The sequence below is a fragment of the Panthera leo genome, chromosome D3 (assembly GCF_018350215.1).
Source record: "Panthera leo isolate Ple1 chromosome D3, P.leo_Ple1_pat1.1, whole genome shotgun sequence".
Classification (NCBI taxonomy): Eukaryota; Metazoa; Chordata; class Mammalia; order Carnivora; family Felidae; genus Panthera; species Panthera leo.
Window position 1 is genome coordinate 27,101,374 of NC_056690.1, and position 20,985 is coordinate 27,122,358.

The 20,985-nt window shown below is 47.0% G+C and overlaps 1 protein-coding gene across 4 annotated transcripts in view; it reads right to left on the reverse strand.

Annotated features, from left to right (window-relative positions):
• Positions 1-20,985, reverse strand: part of SGSM1 (small G protein signaling modulator 1) — a 102,010-nt gene that overhangs the window by 46,087 nt on the left and 34,938 nt on the right. For all 4 annotated transcript variants that reach the window (XM_042910442.1, XM_042910445.1, XM_042910443.1 and 1 more), the window contains exons 5-9: positions 19,442-19,594; positions 16,131-16,198; positions 15,705-15,850; positions 15,441-15,572; positions 4,411-4,535 (exon numbers count right to left, since the gene is read on the reverse strand). In XM_042910442.1, coding sequence (XP_042766376.1) covers positions 4,411-4,535; positions 15,441-15,572; positions 15,705-15,850; positions 16,131-16,198; positions 19,442-19,594 — 624 coding nt within the window. The remainder of the gene's footprint in view (positions 1-4,410; positions 4,536-15,440; positions 15,573-15,704; positions 15,851-16,130; positions 16,199-19,441; positions 19,595-20,985) is intronic.

Genomic DNA, 20,985 nt, shown 5'->3' on the forward strand with positions numbered 1-20,985 from the left:
CCCAATGCCAAACCACCATGCATCCGAGGGGTTAGAAGAGCCACTCAACAGCTTTGACCCCATAGGTCCCAGCAGTGTGATGTGAAGGCTTCTATGGGCCTCAGTTTCCTCCTCTGTAAAATGGGGGATGATAATTACCACCACACAGTGCGGCTGTGACAGTTAAATGGAATCACATATTTGAAGGGCTCAACACAATGCTGATACAGAAAAAAGTACTTGGCTCATGGTCTCTGTGCTTACATACTTTATGCTTTCCCTTTTCAGATCAAAGCCTACTGCTGTATTAAAACAGATCACTTTTCCCCTCAGAACACCATGGAGGTGGGGCTCACAGGAACTGGGGCTTTGTGGCACTCAGGGGAATGCACTGCTTGGGTGTCCTTCAGATCTTGCTGTGGGGACCAGAGCTGACCAACAGCTTCAGAGGCCACCTCTCCAGATCCACCGTCATGTTTGTGCCAAGACCATGCTTCTCTTGGGCAGCTCTCAAGCAGGCCCGGGCACACGGGGGCACCAGCGTAGGCCTATTCCTGCGGGATGGGGGGCTCCTCTGATGGTCAACTTTAGCCCAGGGGCTCCCAACTGAGCTGGCTGAACATGCTAAGAACTGCAGCATATAAGACTCTCTCTTCCTTCTTTCCCCTCCCCATTCACAGGGGTCAACCAGCTTCTGAATATTCTGCCTGCCTCTTCCTGCTCTTCCCTTTCATCCTTCACAGGTTCCGCTCACGTTAAGTCTCTGCTGCATGTCTAATTCTGTTTGGGTCTGCTTCTTGGAGGACCTGAACCAACACAGGCTTCAAGGTCAAACTTCAAATCCCACTTTACCAATTATACTGACTCAGTCCTTTCTCCTCTCTGGGCCTCAGTTTCCTTAGCTGCAACATGAGGAAGTTGGAACAGAAGCTTTCTAAGGGACCTTCCTGCACTGGTCTATCTGTACCAGAGTCAGCCTCGCCAGGGTCCTTGGAGCGAACATCCTTGGAGGGCAGCTGAGTGCACAAACATTTTCAGAGCCTCTGAGCAGCCTCTGCTGAGTCCCTCACGGGCGAGTCTTGGCCAGAAGGTCCTTCCCTGGGCTTCCACATTGTACCCATCATACAGGTGGCGGTTGCCTGTTTTCTCCTGTCTCCCCCAAGAGGTGCTGAACTGGACAGCGCCTGGGTTTTCTTTACTTCTGCAAGATGCTCCGAGAATATTCAGAGTGAATGGTGAATACCCTAGGGTGCCCAGTAGACAAAGCAACTTTCCAGCTACCACCACACACCAGCAAAGAGGATCTCTGTGGCCACAGTCCCTTTGGATCTGTGTAAACTTAACACCAACAGTCCCATGACTGAGAGGCCTTTCTGGGTTCCAGTCTCCCTGCTAAGGGCATTACGTGCATTTTCTCATTGACTCCTTCCTGTACACCTATTTGGAGGTTCCATGACCACATCCCCATTTTACACCGGATGAACAAACTGAGGTTCAGGAAGGCGAAGTTGCCCAAGATCGCTCAACTGGGAAGGAGCAAGAGCTGAGCTTTTGATTTCATTTGACAGGTTTTAACAACTTCCTAGACCAGAACTGCTGTGTCACGTGGTAAGGGTAGGTCAGAAAACACTTCTAAACTAGATTGTCAAGTGGTTGGGCCATCAGCAGGGTATGGGAGTTTCAGCTGTTCCACACGGCAGGGCTGAGATCTGAGCCAAGTCCAGCCTGACTCCAGAGCCCAAATAGCCACTCTTTGGTGATATTTCCTCATGGACACGAGGAAACCTAGCAGGGGAGTTATGACCCTGGTTGTACACGAGGGGGGCACTGGCTGGGACAAGAGAAGAGGTACTGAAGCTCCTCAGACAAGGACCATACCCCTTATCTTTGTTGTCTCTTGGTCCCCAAAGAGATGCCAGAGTCCCTGGGCACCTCCACATCCTATAGGCTAACCACCATGTTTCTGACCCTTGGCTTTTTGTCTCTCACTGGATAGATGGGGGTTGAGAACCCAAGGCTGGGGAAGTTTCTAGCCCCCTCAGTAGTGACCTGGGAAGTACAGGCTCAGCTGGAAGTAAATATTGATGCGCCTATGCTATGCCTGTTCTCAGAGGAAAAGATAATGATGAAAGATGGAGTCCCACTGATCTGAGCTGGAGGGGGTGGGAGGTACTTGGCAATCATTTGGCTCCATGCCTCTCCAAAATATCAACATTAAAAGTTTTCTGCCCAGGGGCACCTGGGTGGCTCAGTAGGTTAAGCGTCCGACTTCAGCTCAAGTCATGATCTCGCGGTTTGTGAGTTTGAGCCCTGCGTCGGGCTCTGTGCTGACAGCTCGGAGCCTGGAGCCTGCTTCAGATTCTGTGTCTCCTTCTCTCTCTGCCCCTCCCCCACTTGTGCTCTGTCTCTATCAAAAATAAATAAAGGTAAAAACAAATTTTTTTTAAATTAAAGAAAAAATAGTTTTCTGCCCAGGGGTGCCTGGGTGGCTCAGTAGGTTAAGCGTCCAACTTCGGCTCAGGTCATGATCTCACTGTTCGTGGGTTCGAGCCCTGCATTGGCTTGGAGCCTGGAGCCTGCTTCAGATTCTGTGTCTCCCTCTCTCTCGGCCCCTCCCCTGTTCACACTCTGTTTCTCAGAAATGAATAAACATTAAAAAACAAGTTAAAAACAAAGTTGGGGGACCTTGGTGGCTCAGTCAGTTAAACCTCCAACTTCGGCTCAGGTCATGATCTCATGGTTCATGGGTTTGAGCCCTGCATCGGGCTCTGGGCTGACAGCTCAGAGCCTGGAGCCTGCTTTAGATTCTGTGTCTCCCTCACTCTGCCCCTCCCCTTCACACTCTGTCTATCTTAAAAATGAATAAAAGTTAAAAAAAAATTAAAAACAAAAAGGTTTCTGCCCACACAATCCTGGGTGTAAGTCCAAATAGCAAACAGGGCCTTTGGGTTGTGCTATTTGACAGAAGACACTTCTGTGTATGGAGAGCCCCTGCAAACCCTTTGAGTTCTGGGAAGATCATGTTGTCCAGGCCTCTCATTTGATAGAAGGGGAGACTGAAGCCCAGAGACAGGGAGAGACAGACACACCCCAAATCTTCCAGCAGGATGAGAACCAAGCAAGCACTTGGGCCTAAAACGTACACTTATCCATACACCTGTTTTATTGTGGTCTCCTTCAGTGTAAGGTAAATACAGTGGAAGCTCCGAGAGGGTAAAGATTTTCCTCTCCTTCTGTTCATCTGCTATGTTTCTTGTATCTAGTACAGTGCCTGGAATGTAGCGGGTGCTCTGTTCAGATCTGATGACTGAATCCGGTAACTTCCCTGCTTTGCTTCACAGAGATTATCTAAGCACCTACTTTGTGCTAGGATCTGTGGCAGCTGCCAAAGAGAAGACATGAGTAAGACAGGTGCCTTGCCTTCACGGAACTGAGGTCTAGAAGCAACAGCTGATATACAAATAGGCACAGATTTATTACGTGTCCGCGATTCTCTAAATGCTACGAAGGAGGTTCAGGGTTCCGTGTGATCCAGATTCAGCTGGGAGGGGTTGTAGAAGGCCTGAGGTTTAAGATGAGTCCGTGGAAATAATGCCCCAGGCCAAGGGCATCTCCTGGGTCCCACGTTGTTCCTCGGTGAGGGCTTCTTGATCAAAAACTCTGGAGTCTAGCTAGAGCTGAATTATATGGCTCAGCCTAGAACCAACTCTACCTCCCACTGACCGTCTCTGAAGACAGATGGCCACCTCTGCACAGGAAGTGGCTTAGAGAATGGTATTAATCACACCCAGGCCTCGTGTCACTCACACTGAAGCTTAACATGAAACAGAACACAAGAACAGTGTTCTGGTTATGTTCCTTGAAAGGAGCCCTTATTTTATATAAAGCTGCCAAGACTCCTCAAGCTGAAATAATCAGGTTGAGCCTTCCCTGTGTTTGGGCTCCTCCTAGGGCCATCCCTAATTGTGCGGGAACACACAGGATTGTAGCAGGGGACCCTTGGTTTCCGTGTGTCTTCGGCGTGTGACTCCAAAGCCTTTGCTGAGTCTTGAAAATCCCAGGGTCACAGGAGACACAACCCTGGACCAGATGCCCACCAACCAACACCTCCAGCTTTCCTCCCTTACGGAGTGATGGGAAGGACGGCAGCAGATGGGGAATATTTGCCATTTGCAGGCTCCCAAGCTCTTAATTAAGATTTTTCCCTTTGGGTGGTGTTTGACCAGGGCCTGCCTAATTCCCGTATTAGATTCTAAGATTCTTCTAGTTGGTCTCCAGATCCTCCTAATGAGTTACCCATAAGGCCATAGCTGCAGGGGGGCTGGCCCAAGTGGCCGCAACAACCAGACAGAGCAGCGGGCTGGGGCAGGACACAAAGGACAGAGCACACACTTCCCTGTGCCAAAGGGGGAGAAGGACCCGGCGCCCTACCTCTTCTCATAGTCCAGGTCCCCCATCGACCCGTTCATCAGCTGGTTAGGCGTCCATTTCAAGGTCATGACGTCAGCTGTCTGGTGTAGAGACAGGTACCCTGGCACGGCCTCCATATCATCCCTCTGCAGAGAGAGGAGGGCATAGGCTTGGTCAAAGTGCCAGAGTCACAGTGGTCATAGGCCCTGGGCCGTCTGACTCAAGGAGGCATAACCAGATCCAAGGGGTTGGGTCATGCCCTCCAAGGCTATGACCATTTGGAAGATCCTGTACCTCCTTCCAGGGGGCCATGCTAAGCAAAGCAGTCTGCAGCCAACCACCCAGGATGGGTTCTAGAGATGCAGCTCTGAGAGCTGCCCCCCTGCACTTTCACACTCCCACCCACCCCCCAACCAAGGTCCAGGAAGCCCTGCTGCAAGGGCAGAGCCGGGGACTCTTTAGAGTCAGGAAGGGGCTCTATCCCTCTTTAATACCACGCTCTCCTTTTTAAAACAATGTTTTAGGGGTACTTGGGTGGCTCAGTCGGTTGGGCGTTGGACTTCGGTTCAGTTCATGATCTCACAGTCCATGAGTTCGAGCCCCGCGTCAGGCTCTGTGCTGACAGCTCGGAGCCTGGAGCCTGCTTCAGATTCAGTGTCTCCCTCTCTCTCTCTGCCCCTGCCCCCGCTTGCACTCTGCCTCTCAAGATAAAATAAAGACATAAAAAATTAAAATAAGTAAATAAATGTCTTATTTATTTATTGTGTGTGTGAGAGAGAGAGGGAAGAAGGGTAGAAGAAGAGGGAGAGAGAGAATCCCCGGCAGGCTCCGTGCTGCCAGCGCAGAGCCCAACGCAGGGCTTGAGCTCACAAACCATGAGATCATGACCTGAGCTGGAATCAAGTCAGACGCTCACCTGACGGAGCCACCCAGGCGCCCCAACACCACCCTCTCCTTGACAGGAGTCATTTACCTGGCATCATTTTGGCCAGTCTTAAGGGAGAACAAGAGGGCAGCCAAGTTCTATGCCCCAACCACAGACGTTATCCTGAATCTCCTCCTCCCAACATCCACACCATACTCACTGCCCAGCAGCCTGACCCTCTGTGTTCCCCATGAGCCTGCAGAACTTCTCAGCGGCTCCCTCTGCTTTATCCCAGGTGGGGTGTGGGGGGGGGGTCTCTCCAAGCCTCACAAATAAAGGACGCAAATTCACCTCAACGACATGTGGAGATGGACAGCCAACATTTACCGAGCACCTAGCATGTCTCAGCTTTACCCACACTGTCTCAAGTTAGCCACTCGTGCCTGCAGCCCCATGACGGAGCACTGCTGCCCTGGGTCATGAACGTTTTCCATGTTTTCCTGTACCTGAAGTGTGGATGTATCTTACAGCAGGTGGCATCTCACCATCGTGGCACAGTGGTCATTGCCTGACCTCCTGCAAACTCGGTCCTAGTTGTTCCTATGTTGTTACTTCACATGCGGAGAACAGGTGCTATTTTAAACGTCTTCAGAAAGATTAGACGGTGAGTCATCTTCGACTTCAAAAGTTTTTGTGTATGCAGAAACACAGGCAGCAGAGCAGTAGAGCACTGATTTGATATTGGCAGAGGAGACACATTATTCACCACTACAGCCATGCCCACAATTCCAGATGGCCTTGCAGAGCAACAACCAAGGACATGCACTTGTGAGAAACGCTGGGCCTCCTACACTCCTGATCAGAGGTCAGCAAGGTTTTTGTATAAAGGGTCAGACGGGGAGTAATTTTGGTTCTGTGAGATATACAGACTCAGGTGCGACCACTCAACTCTGCTGTTACAGTGTGAAAGCAGCCATACAAGATAGGTAATGGGCACGGCTCTGTTACAATACAACTTTATTTGCAAGAACAGGTGGAGCGCTGCATTGGGCCCATGGGTTATAGTGTGTTGACCCCTTCTTTGGATGGAACAGTAAACAGTATTTGGGGGTGCTTGGGTGGCTCAGTTCAGTTAAGTGTCTGACTCTTGATTTCGGCTCAGGTCACGATCCCAGGGTCATGGGATCAAGCCGCACATCGGGCTCTGTGCTGGGCACGGAGCCTCCTTGGGATTCTCTCTCTCTCTCTCTCTCTCTCTCTCTCTCTCTGTCTCTGTGTGCAAGTGCACATGCTCTCTCTCTCTCTCACAAAGAAAAAAAAAGAAAACAGTATTTACTAGAAAAATACAAGCAGTGATGACTCTAAGTCAAAAACTGATATAGAACATTAAACCCTGAAATGTGAAGAAATTTTAGGACTGTCTTAACTAATGAATGTCAGTTATAAGTTCCCTTATGCATAGTTAAAAAAGCAATGTATGATTTAAAAAAAACCCTTTTACTTTTTTTTTTCTATTTCATATTTTTTTTTTAATATATGAAATTTACTGTCAAATTGGTTTCCATACAACACCCAGTGCTCATCCCAAAAGGTGCCCTCCTCAATACCCATCACCCACCCTGCCCTCCCTCCCACCCCCCATCAACCCTCAGTTTGTTCTCAGTTTTTAACAGTCTCTTATGCTTTGGCTCTCTCCCACTCTAACCTCTTTTTTTTTTTTTTTTCCTTCCCCTCCCCCATGGGTTTCTGTTATGTTTCTCAGGATCCACATAAGAGTGAAACCATATGGTATCTGTCTTTCTCTGTATGGCTTATTTCACTTAGCATCACACTCTCCAGTTCCACCATGTTGCTACAAAAGGCCATATTTCATTTTTTCTCATTGCCACGTAGTATTCCATTGTGTATATAAACCACAATTTCTTTATCCATTCATCAGTTGATGGACATTTAGGCTCTTTCCATAATTTGGCTATTGTTGAGAGTGCCGCTATAAACATTGGGGTACAGGTGCCCCTATGCATCAGTACTCCTGTATCCCTTGGATAAATTCCTAGCAGTGCTATTGCTGGGTCATAGGGTAGGTCTATTTTTAATTTTCTGAGGAACCTCCACACTGCTTTCCAGAGCGGCTGCACCAATTTGCATTCCCACCAACAGTGCAAGAGGGTTCCTGTTTCTCCACATCCTCTCCAGCATCTATAGTCTCCTGATTTCTTCATTTTGGCCACTCTGACTGGCGTGAGGTGGTATCTGAGTGTGGTTTTGATTTGTATTTCCCTGATAAGGAGCGACGTTGAACATCTTTTCATGTGCCTGTTGGCCATCCGGATGTCTTCTTTAGAGAAGTGTCTATTCATGTTTTCTGCCCATTTCTTCACTGGGTTATTTGTTTTTCGGGTGTGGAGTTTGGTGAGCTCTTTATAGATTTTGGATACTAGCCCTTTGTCCGATGTGTCATTTGCAAATATCTTTTCCCATTCCGTTGCTTGCCTTTTAGTTTTGTTGGTTGTTTCCTTTGCTGTGCAGAAGCTTTTTATCTTCATAAGGTCCCAGTAATTCACTTTTGCTTTTAATTCCCTTGCCTTTGGGGATGTGCCGAGTAAGAGATTGCTACGGCTGAGGTCAGAGAGGTCTTTTCCTGCTTTCTCCTCTAAGGTTTTGATGGTTTCCTGTCTCACATTCAGGTCCTTTATCCATTTTGAGTTTATTCTTGTGAATGGTGTGAGAAAGTGGTCTAGTTTCAACCTTCTGCATGTTGCTGTCCAGTTCTCCCAGCACCATTTGTTAAAGAGACTGTCTTTTTTCCATTGGATGTTCTTTCCTGCTTTGTCAAAGATGAGTTGGCCATACGTTTGTGGGTCTAGTTCTGGGGTTTCTATTCTATTCCATTCATCTATGTGTCTGTTTTTGTGCCAATACCATGCTGTCTTGATGATGACAGCTTTGTAGTAGAGGCTAAAGTCTGGGATTGTGATGCCTCCTGCTTTGGTCTTCTTCTTCAAAATTACTTTGGCTATTCGGGGCCTTTTGTGGTTCCATATGAATTTTAGGATTGCTTGTTCTAGTTTCGAGAAGAATGCTGGTGCAATTTTGATTGGGATTGCATTGAATGTGTAGATAGCTTTGGGTAGTATTGACATTTTGACAATATTTATTCTTCCAATCCATGAGCAGGGAATGTCTTTCCATTTCTTTATATCTTCTTCAATTACCTGCATAAGCTTTCTATAGTTTTCAGCATACAGATCTTTTACATCTTTGGTTAGATTTATTCCTAGGTATTTTATGCTTCTTGGTGCAATTGTGAATGGGATCAGTTTCTTCATTTGTCTTTCTGTTGCTTCATTGTTAGTGTATAAGAATGCAACTGATTTCTGCACATTGATTTTGTATCCTGCAACTTTGCTGAATTCATGTATCAGTTCTAGCAGACTTTTGGTGGAGTCTATCGGATTTTCCATGTATAATATCATGTCATCTGCAAAAAGCGAAAGCTTGACTTCATCTTTGCCAATTTTGATGCCTTTGATTTCCTTTTGTTGTCTGATTGCTGATGCTAGAACTTCCAGCACTATATTAAACAGCAGCGGTGACAGTGGGCATCCCTGTCGTGTTCCTGATCTCAGGGAAAAAGCTCTCAGTTTTTCCCCGTTGAGGATGATGTTAGCTGTGGGCTTTTCATAAATGGCCTTTATGATCTTTAAGTATGTTCCTTCTATCCCGACTTTCTCAAGGGTTTTTATTAAGAAAGGGTGCTGGATTTTGTCAAAGGCCTTTTCTGCATCGATTGACAGGATCATATGGTTCTTCTCTTTTTTTTTGTTAATGTGATGTATCACGTTGATCGATTTGCGAATGTTGAACCAGCCCTGCATCCCAGGAATGAATCCCACTTGATCATGGTGAATAATTCTTTTTTTTTTTTTTTTTTTTTAATTTTTTTTTCAACGTTTTTTATTTATTTTTGGGACAGAGAGAGACAGAGCATGAACGGGGGAGGGGCAGAGAGAGAGGGAGACACAGAATCGGAAACAGGCTCCAGGCTCCGAGCCATCAGCCCAGAGCCTGACGCGGGGCTCGAACTCACGGACCGCGAGATCGTGACCTGGCTGAAGTCGGACGCTTAACCGACTGCGCCACCCAGGCGCCCCGAATTCTTTTTATATGCTGTTGAATTCGATTTGCTAGTATCTTATTGAGAATTTTTGCATCCATATTCATCAGGGATATTGGCCTGTAGTTCTCTTTTTTTACTGGGTCTCTGTCTGGTTTAGGAATCAAAGTAATACTGGCTTCATAGAATGAGTCTGGAAGTTTTCCTTCCCTTTCTATTTCTTGGAATAGCTTGAGAAGGATAGGTATTATCTCTGCTTTAAATGTCTGGTAGAACTCCCCTGGGAAGCCATCTGGTCCTGGACTCTTATTTGTTGGGAGATTTTTGATAACCGATTCAATTTCTTCGCTGGTTATGGGTCTGTTCAAGCTTTCTATTTCCTCCTGATTGAGTTTTGGAAGAGTGTGGGTGTTTAGAAATTTGTCCATTTCTTCCAGGTTGTCCAATTTGCTGGCATATAATTTTTCATAGTATTCCCTGATAATTGTTTGTATCTCTGAGGGATTGGTTGTAATAATTCCATTTTCATTCATGATTTTATCTATTTGGGTCATCTCCCTTTTCTTTTTGAGAAGCCTGGCTAGAGGTTTGTCAATTTTGTGTATTTTTTCAAAAAACCAACTCTTGGTTTCGTTGATCTGCTCTACAGTTTTTTTAGATTCTATATTGTTTATTTCTGCTCTGATCTTTATTATTTCTCTTCTTCTGCTGGGTTTAGGCTGCCTTTGCTGTTCTGCTTCTATTTCCTTTAGGTGTGCTGTTAGATTTTGTATTTGGGATTTTTCTTGTTTCTTGAGATAGGCCTGGATTGCAATGTATTTTCCTCTCAGGACTGCCTTCGCTGCATCCCAAAGCGTTTGGATTGTTGTATTTTCATTTTCGTTTGTTTCCATATATATTTTAATTTCTTCTCTAATTGCCTGGTTGACCCACTCATTCGTTAGTAGGGTGTTCTTTAACCTCCATGCTTTTGGAGGTTTTCCAGACTTTTTCCTGTGGTTGATTTCAAGCTTCATAGCATTGTGGTCTGAAAGTATGCATGGTATAATTTCAATTCTTGTAAACTTATGAAGGGCTGTTTTGTGACCCAGTATATGATCTATCTTGGAGAATGTTCCATGTGCACTCGAGAAGAAAGTATATTCTGTTGCTTTGGGATGCAGAGTTCTAAATATATCTGTCAAGTCCATCTGATCCAATGTATCATTCAGGGCCCTTGTTTCTTTATTGACTGTGTAGTCTAGATGATCTATCCATTTCTGTAAGTGGGGTGTTAAAGTCCCCTGCAATGACCACATTCTTATCAATAAGGTTGCTTATGTTTATGAGTAATTGTTTTATATATCTGGGGGCTCGGGTATTTGGCGCATAGACATTTATAATAGTTAGCTCTTCCTGGTGGATAGACCCTGTGATTATTATATAATGCCCTTCTTCATCTCTTGTTACAGCCTTTAATTTAAAGTCTAGTTTGTCTGATATAAGTATGGCTACTCCAGCTTTCTTTTGGCTTCCAGGAGCATGATAAATAGTTCTCCATCCCCTCACTCTCAATCTAAAGGTGTCCTCAGATCTAAAATGAGTCTCTTGTAGACAGCAAATAGATGGGTCTTGTTTTTTTATCCATTCTGATACCCTATGTCTTTTAGTTGGCGCATTTAATCCATTTACATTCAGTGTTATTATAGAAAGATATGGGTTTAGAGTCATCGTGATGTCTGTATGTTTTATGCTTGTAGTGATGTCTCTGGTACTTTGTCTCACAGGATCCCCCTTAGGATCTCTTGTAGGGCTGGTTTCGTGGTGACAAATTCCTTCAGTTTTTGTTTGTTTGGGAAGACCTTTATCTCTCCTTCTATTCTAAATGACAGACTTGCTGGATAAAGGATTCTCGGCTGCATATTTTTTCTGTTTAGCACACTGTAGATATCGTGCCAAGCCTTTCTGGCCTGCCAAGTTTCAAAGGAGAGATCAGTCACGAGTCTTATAGGTCTCCCTTTATATGTGAGGGCACGTTTATCCCTTGCTGCTTTCAGACTTTTCTCTTTATCCTTGTATTTTGCCAGTTTCACTATGATATGTCGTGCAGAAGATCGATTCAAGTTACGTCTGAAGGGAGTTCTCTGTGCCTCTTGGATTTCAATGCCTTTTTCCTTCCCCAGTTCAGGGAAGTTCTCAGCTATAATTTGTTCAAGTACCCCTTCAGCACCTTTCCCTCTCTCTTCCTCCTCTGGGATACCAATTATGCGTATATTATTTTTTTTTAGTGTATCACTTAGTTCTCTAATTTTCCACTCATACTCCTGGATTTTTTTATCTCTCTTTCTTTCAGCTTCCTCTTTCTCCATAACTTTATCTTCTAGTTCACCTATTCTCTCCTCTGCCTCTTCAAGCCGAGCCATCGTGGTTTCCATTTTGTTTTGCATTTTGTTTAAAGCGTTTTTCAGCTCCTCGTGACTGTTCCTTAGTCCCTCGATCTTTGTGGTAAGAGATTCTCTGCTGTCCTGTATACTGTTTTCAAGCCCAGCGATTAATTTTATGACTATTATTCTAAATTCACTTTCTGTTATATTATTTAAATCCTTTTTGATCAGTTCATTAGCTGTTGTTATTTCCTGGAGATTCTTCTGAGGGGAATTCTTCCGTTTGGTCATTTTGGAGAGTCCCTGGCGTGGTGAGGACCTGCAGTGCACTTCCCCTGTGCTGTGGTGTATAACTGGAGTTAGTGGGCGGGTCGCAGTCCGACCCGATGTCTGCCCCCAGCCCACTGCTGGGGCCACAGTCAGACTGGTGTGTGCCTTCTCTTCCCCTCTCCTAGGGGCGGGATTCACTGTGGGGTGGCGTGTCCCGTCTGGGCTACTTGCACACTGCCAGGCTTGTGTTGCTGGGGATCTGGCGTATTAGCTGGGGTGGGTAGGCAAGGTGCACGGGGGCTGGAGGGGCAGGCTTAGCTCGCTTCTCCTTAGGTGATCCACTTCAGGAGGAGCCCTGTGGCAGCGGGAGGGAGTCAGATCCGCTGCCGGAGGTTTGGCTCCGCAGAAGCACAGAGTTGGGTGTTTGCGCGGAGCGAGCAAGTTCCCTGGCAGGAACTGGTTCCCTTTGGGATTTTGGCTGGGGGATGGGCGGGGGAGATGGCGCTGGCGCCTTTGTTCCCCGCCAAGCTGAGCTCTGCCGTCAGGGGGCTCAACAGCTCTCCCTCCCTTTGTCCTCCAGCCTTCCCGCTTTCCGAGCAGAGCTGTTAACTTATGACCTCCCAGACGCTAAGTCGCGCTTGCTGTCGGAACACAGTCCGTCCGGCCCCTCCGCTTTTGCCAGCCAGACTCGGGGGCTCTGCTTGGCCGGCGAGCCGCCCCTCCGCCCCGGCTCCCTCCCGCCAGTCCGTGGAGCGCGCACCGCCTCGCCGCCCTTCCTACCCTCTTCCGTGGGCCTCTAGTCTGCGCTTGACTCCGGAGACTCCCTTCTGCTAATCCTCTGGCGGTTTTCTGGGTTCTTTAGGCAGGTGTAGGTGGAATCTAAGTGATCGGCAGGACGCGCTGTGAGCCCCGCGTCCTCCTGCGCCGCCATCTTCCAATAAAATCCCTTTTACTTTTTTTTTTAAGTTTATTTATTTACTTCGAGAGAGAGAGAGTGAGCTGGGAGGGGGCAGAGAGAGAGAGGGAGAGACAGAATCCCAAGCAGGCTCCACATTGCCAGCCTAGAGCCTGATGCAGGGCTCGATCCCACAGACCACAAGACCATGACCTGAGCCAAAATCCAAGTCGGACACTTCAACCACCTGAGTCACCCAGGCACCCCTAAAAAAAAAACAAAACTCCTTTTATCCAAATCAAAGAGCTCAAAGAACTCTTTCAAAAAGTGTCAAAATTTCCAAGTAATGAGAAAACATCTTCTAGAACTTAGTATCGTTTTTTTACTTCCTGATGGTTATGTTTAAAAATGGAGCATCTTAAATTCATAGCTTCTTAGATGTGAGGAGGTAGGATCTTGTACCCATTGTGATGTGGACATTAAGGCTCACAGGGAGAAGTGACTCGCTCAGGGTCACCCCGTGATCACAGCTGCGACCACAGAGCTAGAGCAACTGGCAGCTTCCTCTGATTCCTCCCAGCTGAGCCCAAACACTGATCCACACAGTCTCAGGAAGGGAAAGGCAGAGGGGTATCTACTCCTTGAGGGTAGGGGTTTCGTGTGCCTGGCTCACCACCCATCTCTGGGGCTTGCACCAGCCAGGCCTAGAGGTGATTGATAAATGATTCAACTCCCACATCAGGCAGCCTGAATTCAAAGCATGACTCTGCCACTTACTCCCCCCTGTGCACATCTCAGCGTTATCATCTTGGATGACACTACTTGCATCAAATAGTTGCTGGGAGCTTTAAATGAGTTAATATAGTTAAAAGCACTTATGGTGCTTGACACAAAGAAAGCACTCCATAAATATCAACTGTGAAGGGGGGGCCGGGGTGGTTCAGTTGGTTGAGCGTCTGACTTCAGCTCAGGTTGAGATCTCACAACTCGTGAATTCAACTCTGCATTGGGCTCTCTGCTGTCACGGTGAAGCTCACTTTGGATCCTTCGTCTCCCTCTTTCTGCCCCTCCCCCATGCATGTTCGCTCTCAAAAATAAACATTTTAAAAAATATCTCAACCATGAAGATATTTATCCTGATATCCCAAGCATCCAGCACAAGGAAAGCTCAGTATAAATACTTGCTGAATGAGTGAGTGATAACAAAAGAGAATGGATGGATGGACAGCTAGGTGGACAGGTGGGTGGAGAGATGGACTGGAAAATAAATGGATAGTTAAATAGATGGATGGACAAATGGATGGATGCAGGTAAAGATGGGTGGATGGATGGATGGATGGGTAGGTGGAAGTAAACATGGGTAGGAAGATGGATGGATGGATGCGTGGATGGATGTAAAGATGAGTGGATGGATGGATGGATGATGTAAAAAAGGATGGATGAATGGATGGGTGGGTGGATGGAAGTAAACATGGGTAGGAAGATGGATGGATGGGTGGATGGATGCCTGGATGGATGTAAAGATGAGTGGATGGATGGATGGATGATGTAAAAAAGGATGGATGAATGGATGGGTGGGTGGATGGAAGTAAACATGGGTAGGAAGATGGATGGATGGGTGGATGGATGCCTGGATGGATGTAAAGATGAGTGGATGGATGGATGGATGGATGGATGATGTAAAAAAGGATGGATGAATGGATGGGTGAGTGGATGGAAGTAAACATGGGTAGGAAGATGGATGGATGGATGGATGGCTGGGTGGATGGATAAATGGATGGATGGGTAGATGGATGGATGGAAGTAAACATGGGTAGGAAGATGGATGGATGGCTGGGTGGATGGATATAAAGATGGATGGATGGCTGGGTGGATGGATATAAAGATGGATGGATGGATGGATGGATGGATGAAAACATGGGTAGGAAGATGGATGGATGGATGGATGGATGGATGGATAGATGGATGGATGGGTAGTTGGATGGATGGAAGTAAACATGGGTAGGAAGATGGATGAATGGGTGGGTGCATGGATGGATGGGTGGATGGATGGATGGATGGAATTAAACATGGGTAGGAAGATGGATGGATGGGTAGGTGGATTGATGGATGGATGGGTGGATAGATAGATGGATAGATGGGTATTTAGATGGATGGAAGTAAACATGGGTAGGAAGATGGATGGATGGGTGGATGGGTGGATGGATGGATGGATGGATGGATGGATGGATGGGTGGGTAGATATAAAGATGGATGGATGGATGGATGGATGGATGGATGGATGAAAACCTGGGTAGGAAGATGGATGAATAGGTGGGTGGATGGATGGATGGATGGGTAGAAGTAAAGATAGGTAGGTAGGTGAATGGATGGATGGATGGATAGAAGCAAATGTTGTCATATGGATGAATGGATGGAGAGATGGAGATGTGGATAGATGGATGGATGAATGGATCAGCAGCCTGGAACCAGAGGGAACTCCTCCTGTACAACCGGAAGCCAGACCCCCTGTGGAAGATCTGGGTCCCAGATATCTCTCACCGGCTGAACCAGAACGTTGTTCTTGCCATAGAGGAGCGTGGCCCGGGAGTTCTGGTGCAGGGACTCAACATAGTCACGGGCAGAAAGGGATGGTCGGTCGTCCATGCTGCCACTTGAATGTCTCTTCTGGATCTGGCAGGGTGAGGGGAGGTGGAGGGTGAGGCCTGCGGTGACCCTCAATGTCCCACTGCATTCTCACCTCCACACCAAATCTGGCACTGAGCCCAACTCCCTCCCAGGGCCCCAGAGTCCACCCCTACTCACACAGAGGGCTGGACGCTTGGTGGGTGAGTCCTGCCGCAGGTGCGAGCTGTGGATGCGGTGCCTCTGGACAAGCTCGTCGGCTGAGGGGTCAGTCCAGAAGTGATCTGCAGTCTTCATCTTGGTGTACTCCAGGGCACAGGGCCCCACTGTGGAGCATACAGGGGCTGGGAATCCATAGCCCTGAAAGTCCACCCTCCTGTCTACCCCCAGATGGGCCACCACCTTCACTGCCTCTCCCCTCCAGCCAGTGAGTATGCCCCAGGGTCCTGCTAAGGAGAGTCCAGCACAAGACCCTGAGAGCAACAGCCAGGGAACAGGTAAGTTTTGATGGAGAAGGCTAGAGGGAAACGAGAGAGGCCCTTAGGAGATGCACCAGTGAGCCAACATCAGAGATCCAGATGAAGCTCAGAGCCCTGGACCACTTACCCAACAAAGACGCAAGGATGGGGCCATCCACCGGGTCCATCAGGAGGGCTTCCTTCTCATAGTATTTACTAGTAAGAGAAAAGGACAGGCAGGTCTGGATGGTAACCAGCAGAGGGCGCACAATTGACACTGACCTGATGCTTAAGAGCAGACTGAGTTCAGCCTCCCTCTTGTTACCCAGTTAACGCTGTAAGCCTCAAATGTCCCATCTGTAAAATGGGGGTAATAAAAACATATATCCTAGGGCCATCAGAAGGACTTTAGAGGGGCACCTGCATGGTTCAGTTAAGTGTCTGACTCTTGATCTCAGCTCAGGTCTTGATCTCAGGGTCGTGAGTTCACACCTCACGTTGAGCTCCATGCTGGGTGTGAAGCTTACTTAAATTTAAAAAAAAGAAAAAGGGACTTTTGAAAGAGACAACAGATGTGGGCACTTAGTACCATGCTTGGCACTAACTGCTTAATACATGGCTGTGATACAGCCTTAATGAGAGTAACGGGAATAGTAATTAGAAGGCTGCTTCTGGCTGCTTCTATCAGCTTCTATCACATCTTCCATTTCAGGCGCCAAGTGGCTTGGGAGCTCAGATGATGTCAGCTCTTCTAATATTATTGAGGCAATAAAAGGCTTTTTAGCTGTGGCGTGTACGGAAAAGCTTTATTAACAGGACTTCCTGCGTGGATAACTATGTGGATGACGCTGGCCTGACGTGCTCGCAAGCGCCCCCTGGCTTCTGGCTCTTCAAAATAACTTGTCATATGGGCAAGACAATGTTTGTGCTGAGTGTTTTTGGGTTTTGCTTCTTTGTTTGAGTTGTTGTGTAGTGCCTCCTAATTCTCTGCAAACTCCTACAAGCTAGGAACCGAATTTTAGAGTTGGAAAGGACCTTGTTCTACCTTCCCAAGGGATGTCAGGCTCAGAGAGGGTAAGTGACTTCTTGGAGGCCACAGAGCAGGTGGATGCAAGCTATACCCAGCCAGCTTGGGTGTTCCCATCCTACAGCAGGGGTCGAAGAACACAGGATCTGCAGCGAGGCAGACTGAGTGGGAGCCCAGGTCAGCCACTCCCACTCTCACTGTGTGTCCCTGGGCATGTGACGACTACCCTCTCTGAGCTTTAGTGTCCTCAGCTATAAAATGACAAGAATGACAGAACTCACCTGCCCAGGTTGTTGGGAGGATTAAATATTGACCTGCTTTTACAGCAACAGCACAGACTCTGACACCAGGGAGTTCTTGCTAAGGGGTGGCAACATCACTGTAATTTGACCCCAGAGGAATCTTCTATCCACCAGGATATTGGCTGAAGCCGAACGGACATGCTCTGTGCATCCTCAGCAGCAAGTTTATCCATTTTGGTGTCAGATCTGAAGGTAAAACTTCAAGGCACTTTCCACTCTGCCACTCAGTCTCTATGCTGAAAACCAGCACCGTTGCATGATCATAAACCCTGGAAATAGTACCTTAAAAACTAGCAGGGGGGACTGGGGGCAAGATGTGACCATCGAGGGTAGCTCGAGGGAGCTTCTTTGGGGTGGTAGGTTTCACTGGAACAGTTCTATGTTGTGACTGTGGTGTTGGTTATACAGAATTACAGACTGTATTTATACTATGAGTATAATACATATACATATGTAATTTTTATCAAATAGTTAAATAATATATATTTAATTAAATAATACATATATGTATTTATACTGAATTTAACTATGCTAAAATTCCATAGAACTAGACAGAAAAAAATGAGTGTACATAAAGACTAGTGAAATCCAAATAAAGCATGTAGTTTAGTTAACAGTACTGTACCAATGTCAATTTCCTGTTTTGGTATTTGTACTATGGTTATGTAGGATGTGATCACTGAGGGCAGGCGAGAACTCTTTGCGCTAATGTTACAACTTCTATGTGAATCAAAAAAATAAAAAGTTTAGACAAAAAAAAAATAAAGAGATAGTTTGGCATTGCTGCTCAAATAAATTACTCATTCCTTCTACCGACTCATTCAGCAGAAAACACAAGGTCATATGCCAAAGGCAAGAGCTCCGGAGGCCTGCACCCATGCGAGGGCACGGGGCAGAGACGTATCACATTTTACTAGAAGGTGAAGAGATTAATTGGACTCCAGAGCCTGGATTTCTTCCAATTTGTCTCCTGCCTCCTGGCTTTGCACCTGCTATTCCCTTGGCTGGGAACACTCTTTTCCCTACCCACTTCACCGGGTTAATGCCTACGTGCCCTTCAAACTGATGATTAACTGCCATGTCTTCTAGGATTCTTTTCCTGACCACCCAGAGGAAGTTAAACACCACCCACCTGACTTAGAATACTCACCACATATTACCACAATTACTATTTTCCTGTTTTCCCTGCAACTATGTGAGGTTTGTGAGAGGAAGGACTCTGCTCTCTCCTTTCATATGTATTTTCCTAGCAAACAGGCAAAGAATAAAAGGTAATCATAATACCCACTGCATGTGAAGATGTGGTTAAACAGGCACTTTCATATACCGGGAGATGAGGAGATTCTCAGATATTTCCCTCATCGTGTTTTCTCCTTCCCACTCCCCCTGTCTATCTCTCTCTCCCCATCTGTCTATGGCTGGAAGGAGTGTTAGCCATGAAGGGTCTCAGGTTATACAAAAGCCCACATTCTTCACTGGCTCCTCTGTGCTCTTAGCATAATATCCAAGCTCTTAACATGACAGTTAAGACCAACGTATCTCCAACATCTCAGTTACTGCCTGGCACATGGTAGGTGCCCATTAAATATTTACTGGATGAATGAATGCATGGATGAATGCTTGCCAAGAGTACTCACAGTCTAAAACCTTTACACCAGGTTAATCTGAGCTAGAATAGAAAATGTAAAAAAAGTATCATACATTCCGAAAACACTGTGTACTCACTAACTCCCCTTCTCACCTCTTCTCCAGAATGGCAACAATCCCTGTCCCATTTATTAAAAGAGCAGCAGAGACACAGAGAAGCTACATGACTCTTCTAGGACCACAGTTAGCAAGACTGTAGGCTTAATGCATGGGAGGAAAAAGATCCCTAAGATTGCAAGATCCTTGTTCCTCAGTCCAAATTTGAAGATCCTATATTATCAGGAAGTACCTGAATAGTCCCAGGTTCTAAGCTGAGCTCATTTAGAGGCAAACATCCAGAAGGCCTTTATCTAACTGCTTTCAAATCAAGTGCACGTCAACAGGAGAGAAAAGAAAGTTGGCTTTGTGCCATAGGGTGCAGTTCCCAAAATGGCCAGAAGGTGGCGCCAGAGCACGCCACGGCGGCTGCTCTTTCTCACTCACCTGCTGTTTTCCACCAGGTAATGCACAATTTTGTCCAGGACCTTCTCAAACAAAGCAGTGCGGATCCACAGGTGCTTGATGGCAAGTGGGGACAGGCTGGGCAGCTTCGGCAGCTTCCGCACATTCTCCTGGAGGCCCTGAATCTGGTTTCGCCTTCAAGACCAGTACAGAAGGAGGAGGAATATTTGCAAAAAAGGAGATCCAACAGGACCAATGTGCAAACAGCAAAATGCCCAACCTCTCTAGGGAATGAAGGAACGGCAACTAAAACAACAACAAAAGCCCACATTGCTCCTGGCAAGTGGGTGACATGTTGAAAAAATGAGAACACCCAGTGAGTGTGAAGATGCGATAAAACAGACACCTTCATATACTGTTGATGGGCAAGCCAGATTCTCATAGCGGTACTTCTCTTCATCTCTCTCTCTCATTCCCTCTATCCCCTTCCCTCTCTCATGAATGAGCGATTGCATGAATGAAATGAATGGCTCTCCCTTACCACCTGGCATGGGTATCTCTAATTCCTCCATGAGAAAGTCATTCCCGATATTACGGAAGGCCCATGGAAATCGCTCCCTTTCGGAAGTTATCAGCAAACACTTGGGAATTTAGCATACGGACTGGAAGGCACCTTGAAGACCAAGTGGCTGAGGAGTCTGATTCCGAAAGGGAGCCGGTGACGCTAAGTCCACAGCCTTGCCCGTCCCACAGTTCTGGCCAGCAGCTCTGGGCCGGCACAGCCTGCAAGGGAGGGAAAGGACCATCTCCCACCCGCTGAGGTGGAGTGATCACCCACGGCACACACAGCATGTGCGCCTCTCTCTCCCTTCTCTTGCCCGTCACACACACGGCGAATCAATCCACACATTCTTTCCCGGGAAGCCCAATCACGGCTCCGGGATCTTTCACAACAAGGTCCTGTGGGCGGCTGCTAGCACCAACGGAAGCTGAAACCTCTTTGCCAGCCCTGACCAGGCTCCAGACCGCGGCTCTGGCGTAGAGTCAAACTGTGCGGTCGGGACTCTGGTGGGAGGTTCTCGCGTACATGCCCTCAGGCCCTGAGCCCTCCCCCCAGGAAATCAGCCCTCCAGCCGTGTGAGTGAAGTCACCGTCCCCCTTGTTGTCTCAGTGTCAGTATCTGGTCCATGCAGATGGAGACCACAGTAGTTTCATTAAACTTGGTCTTCCTGCATGTGGAATGGGTTTGGCTAACAGCAGACACTCATTCAACAATCATTTCTTGAGCATTTTACCAGGTGCTGGGCACTGTCCAGACACTGGGGACAAAATGGGGAATAACAGATTTTAGTGGCCTGTTTTCGTGGAGTTCAGAGCCAAGGAGGAGAGATAGACAACAATCAAGTAAAAAGTACACAAAGGAATGAATAATTAGAGGTGATGATAACCACAGGAGAGAAATACACAGAGTGATATGTAAGAGAAATGGGGTGAGGGTTGGAGTTTATCCTTAACTGGGGGAAAGCCTGAATGATGACAAGGCACCAGCCCTGGAAGATGAGGCGTGTGAACCGGGTGGTAAGTAG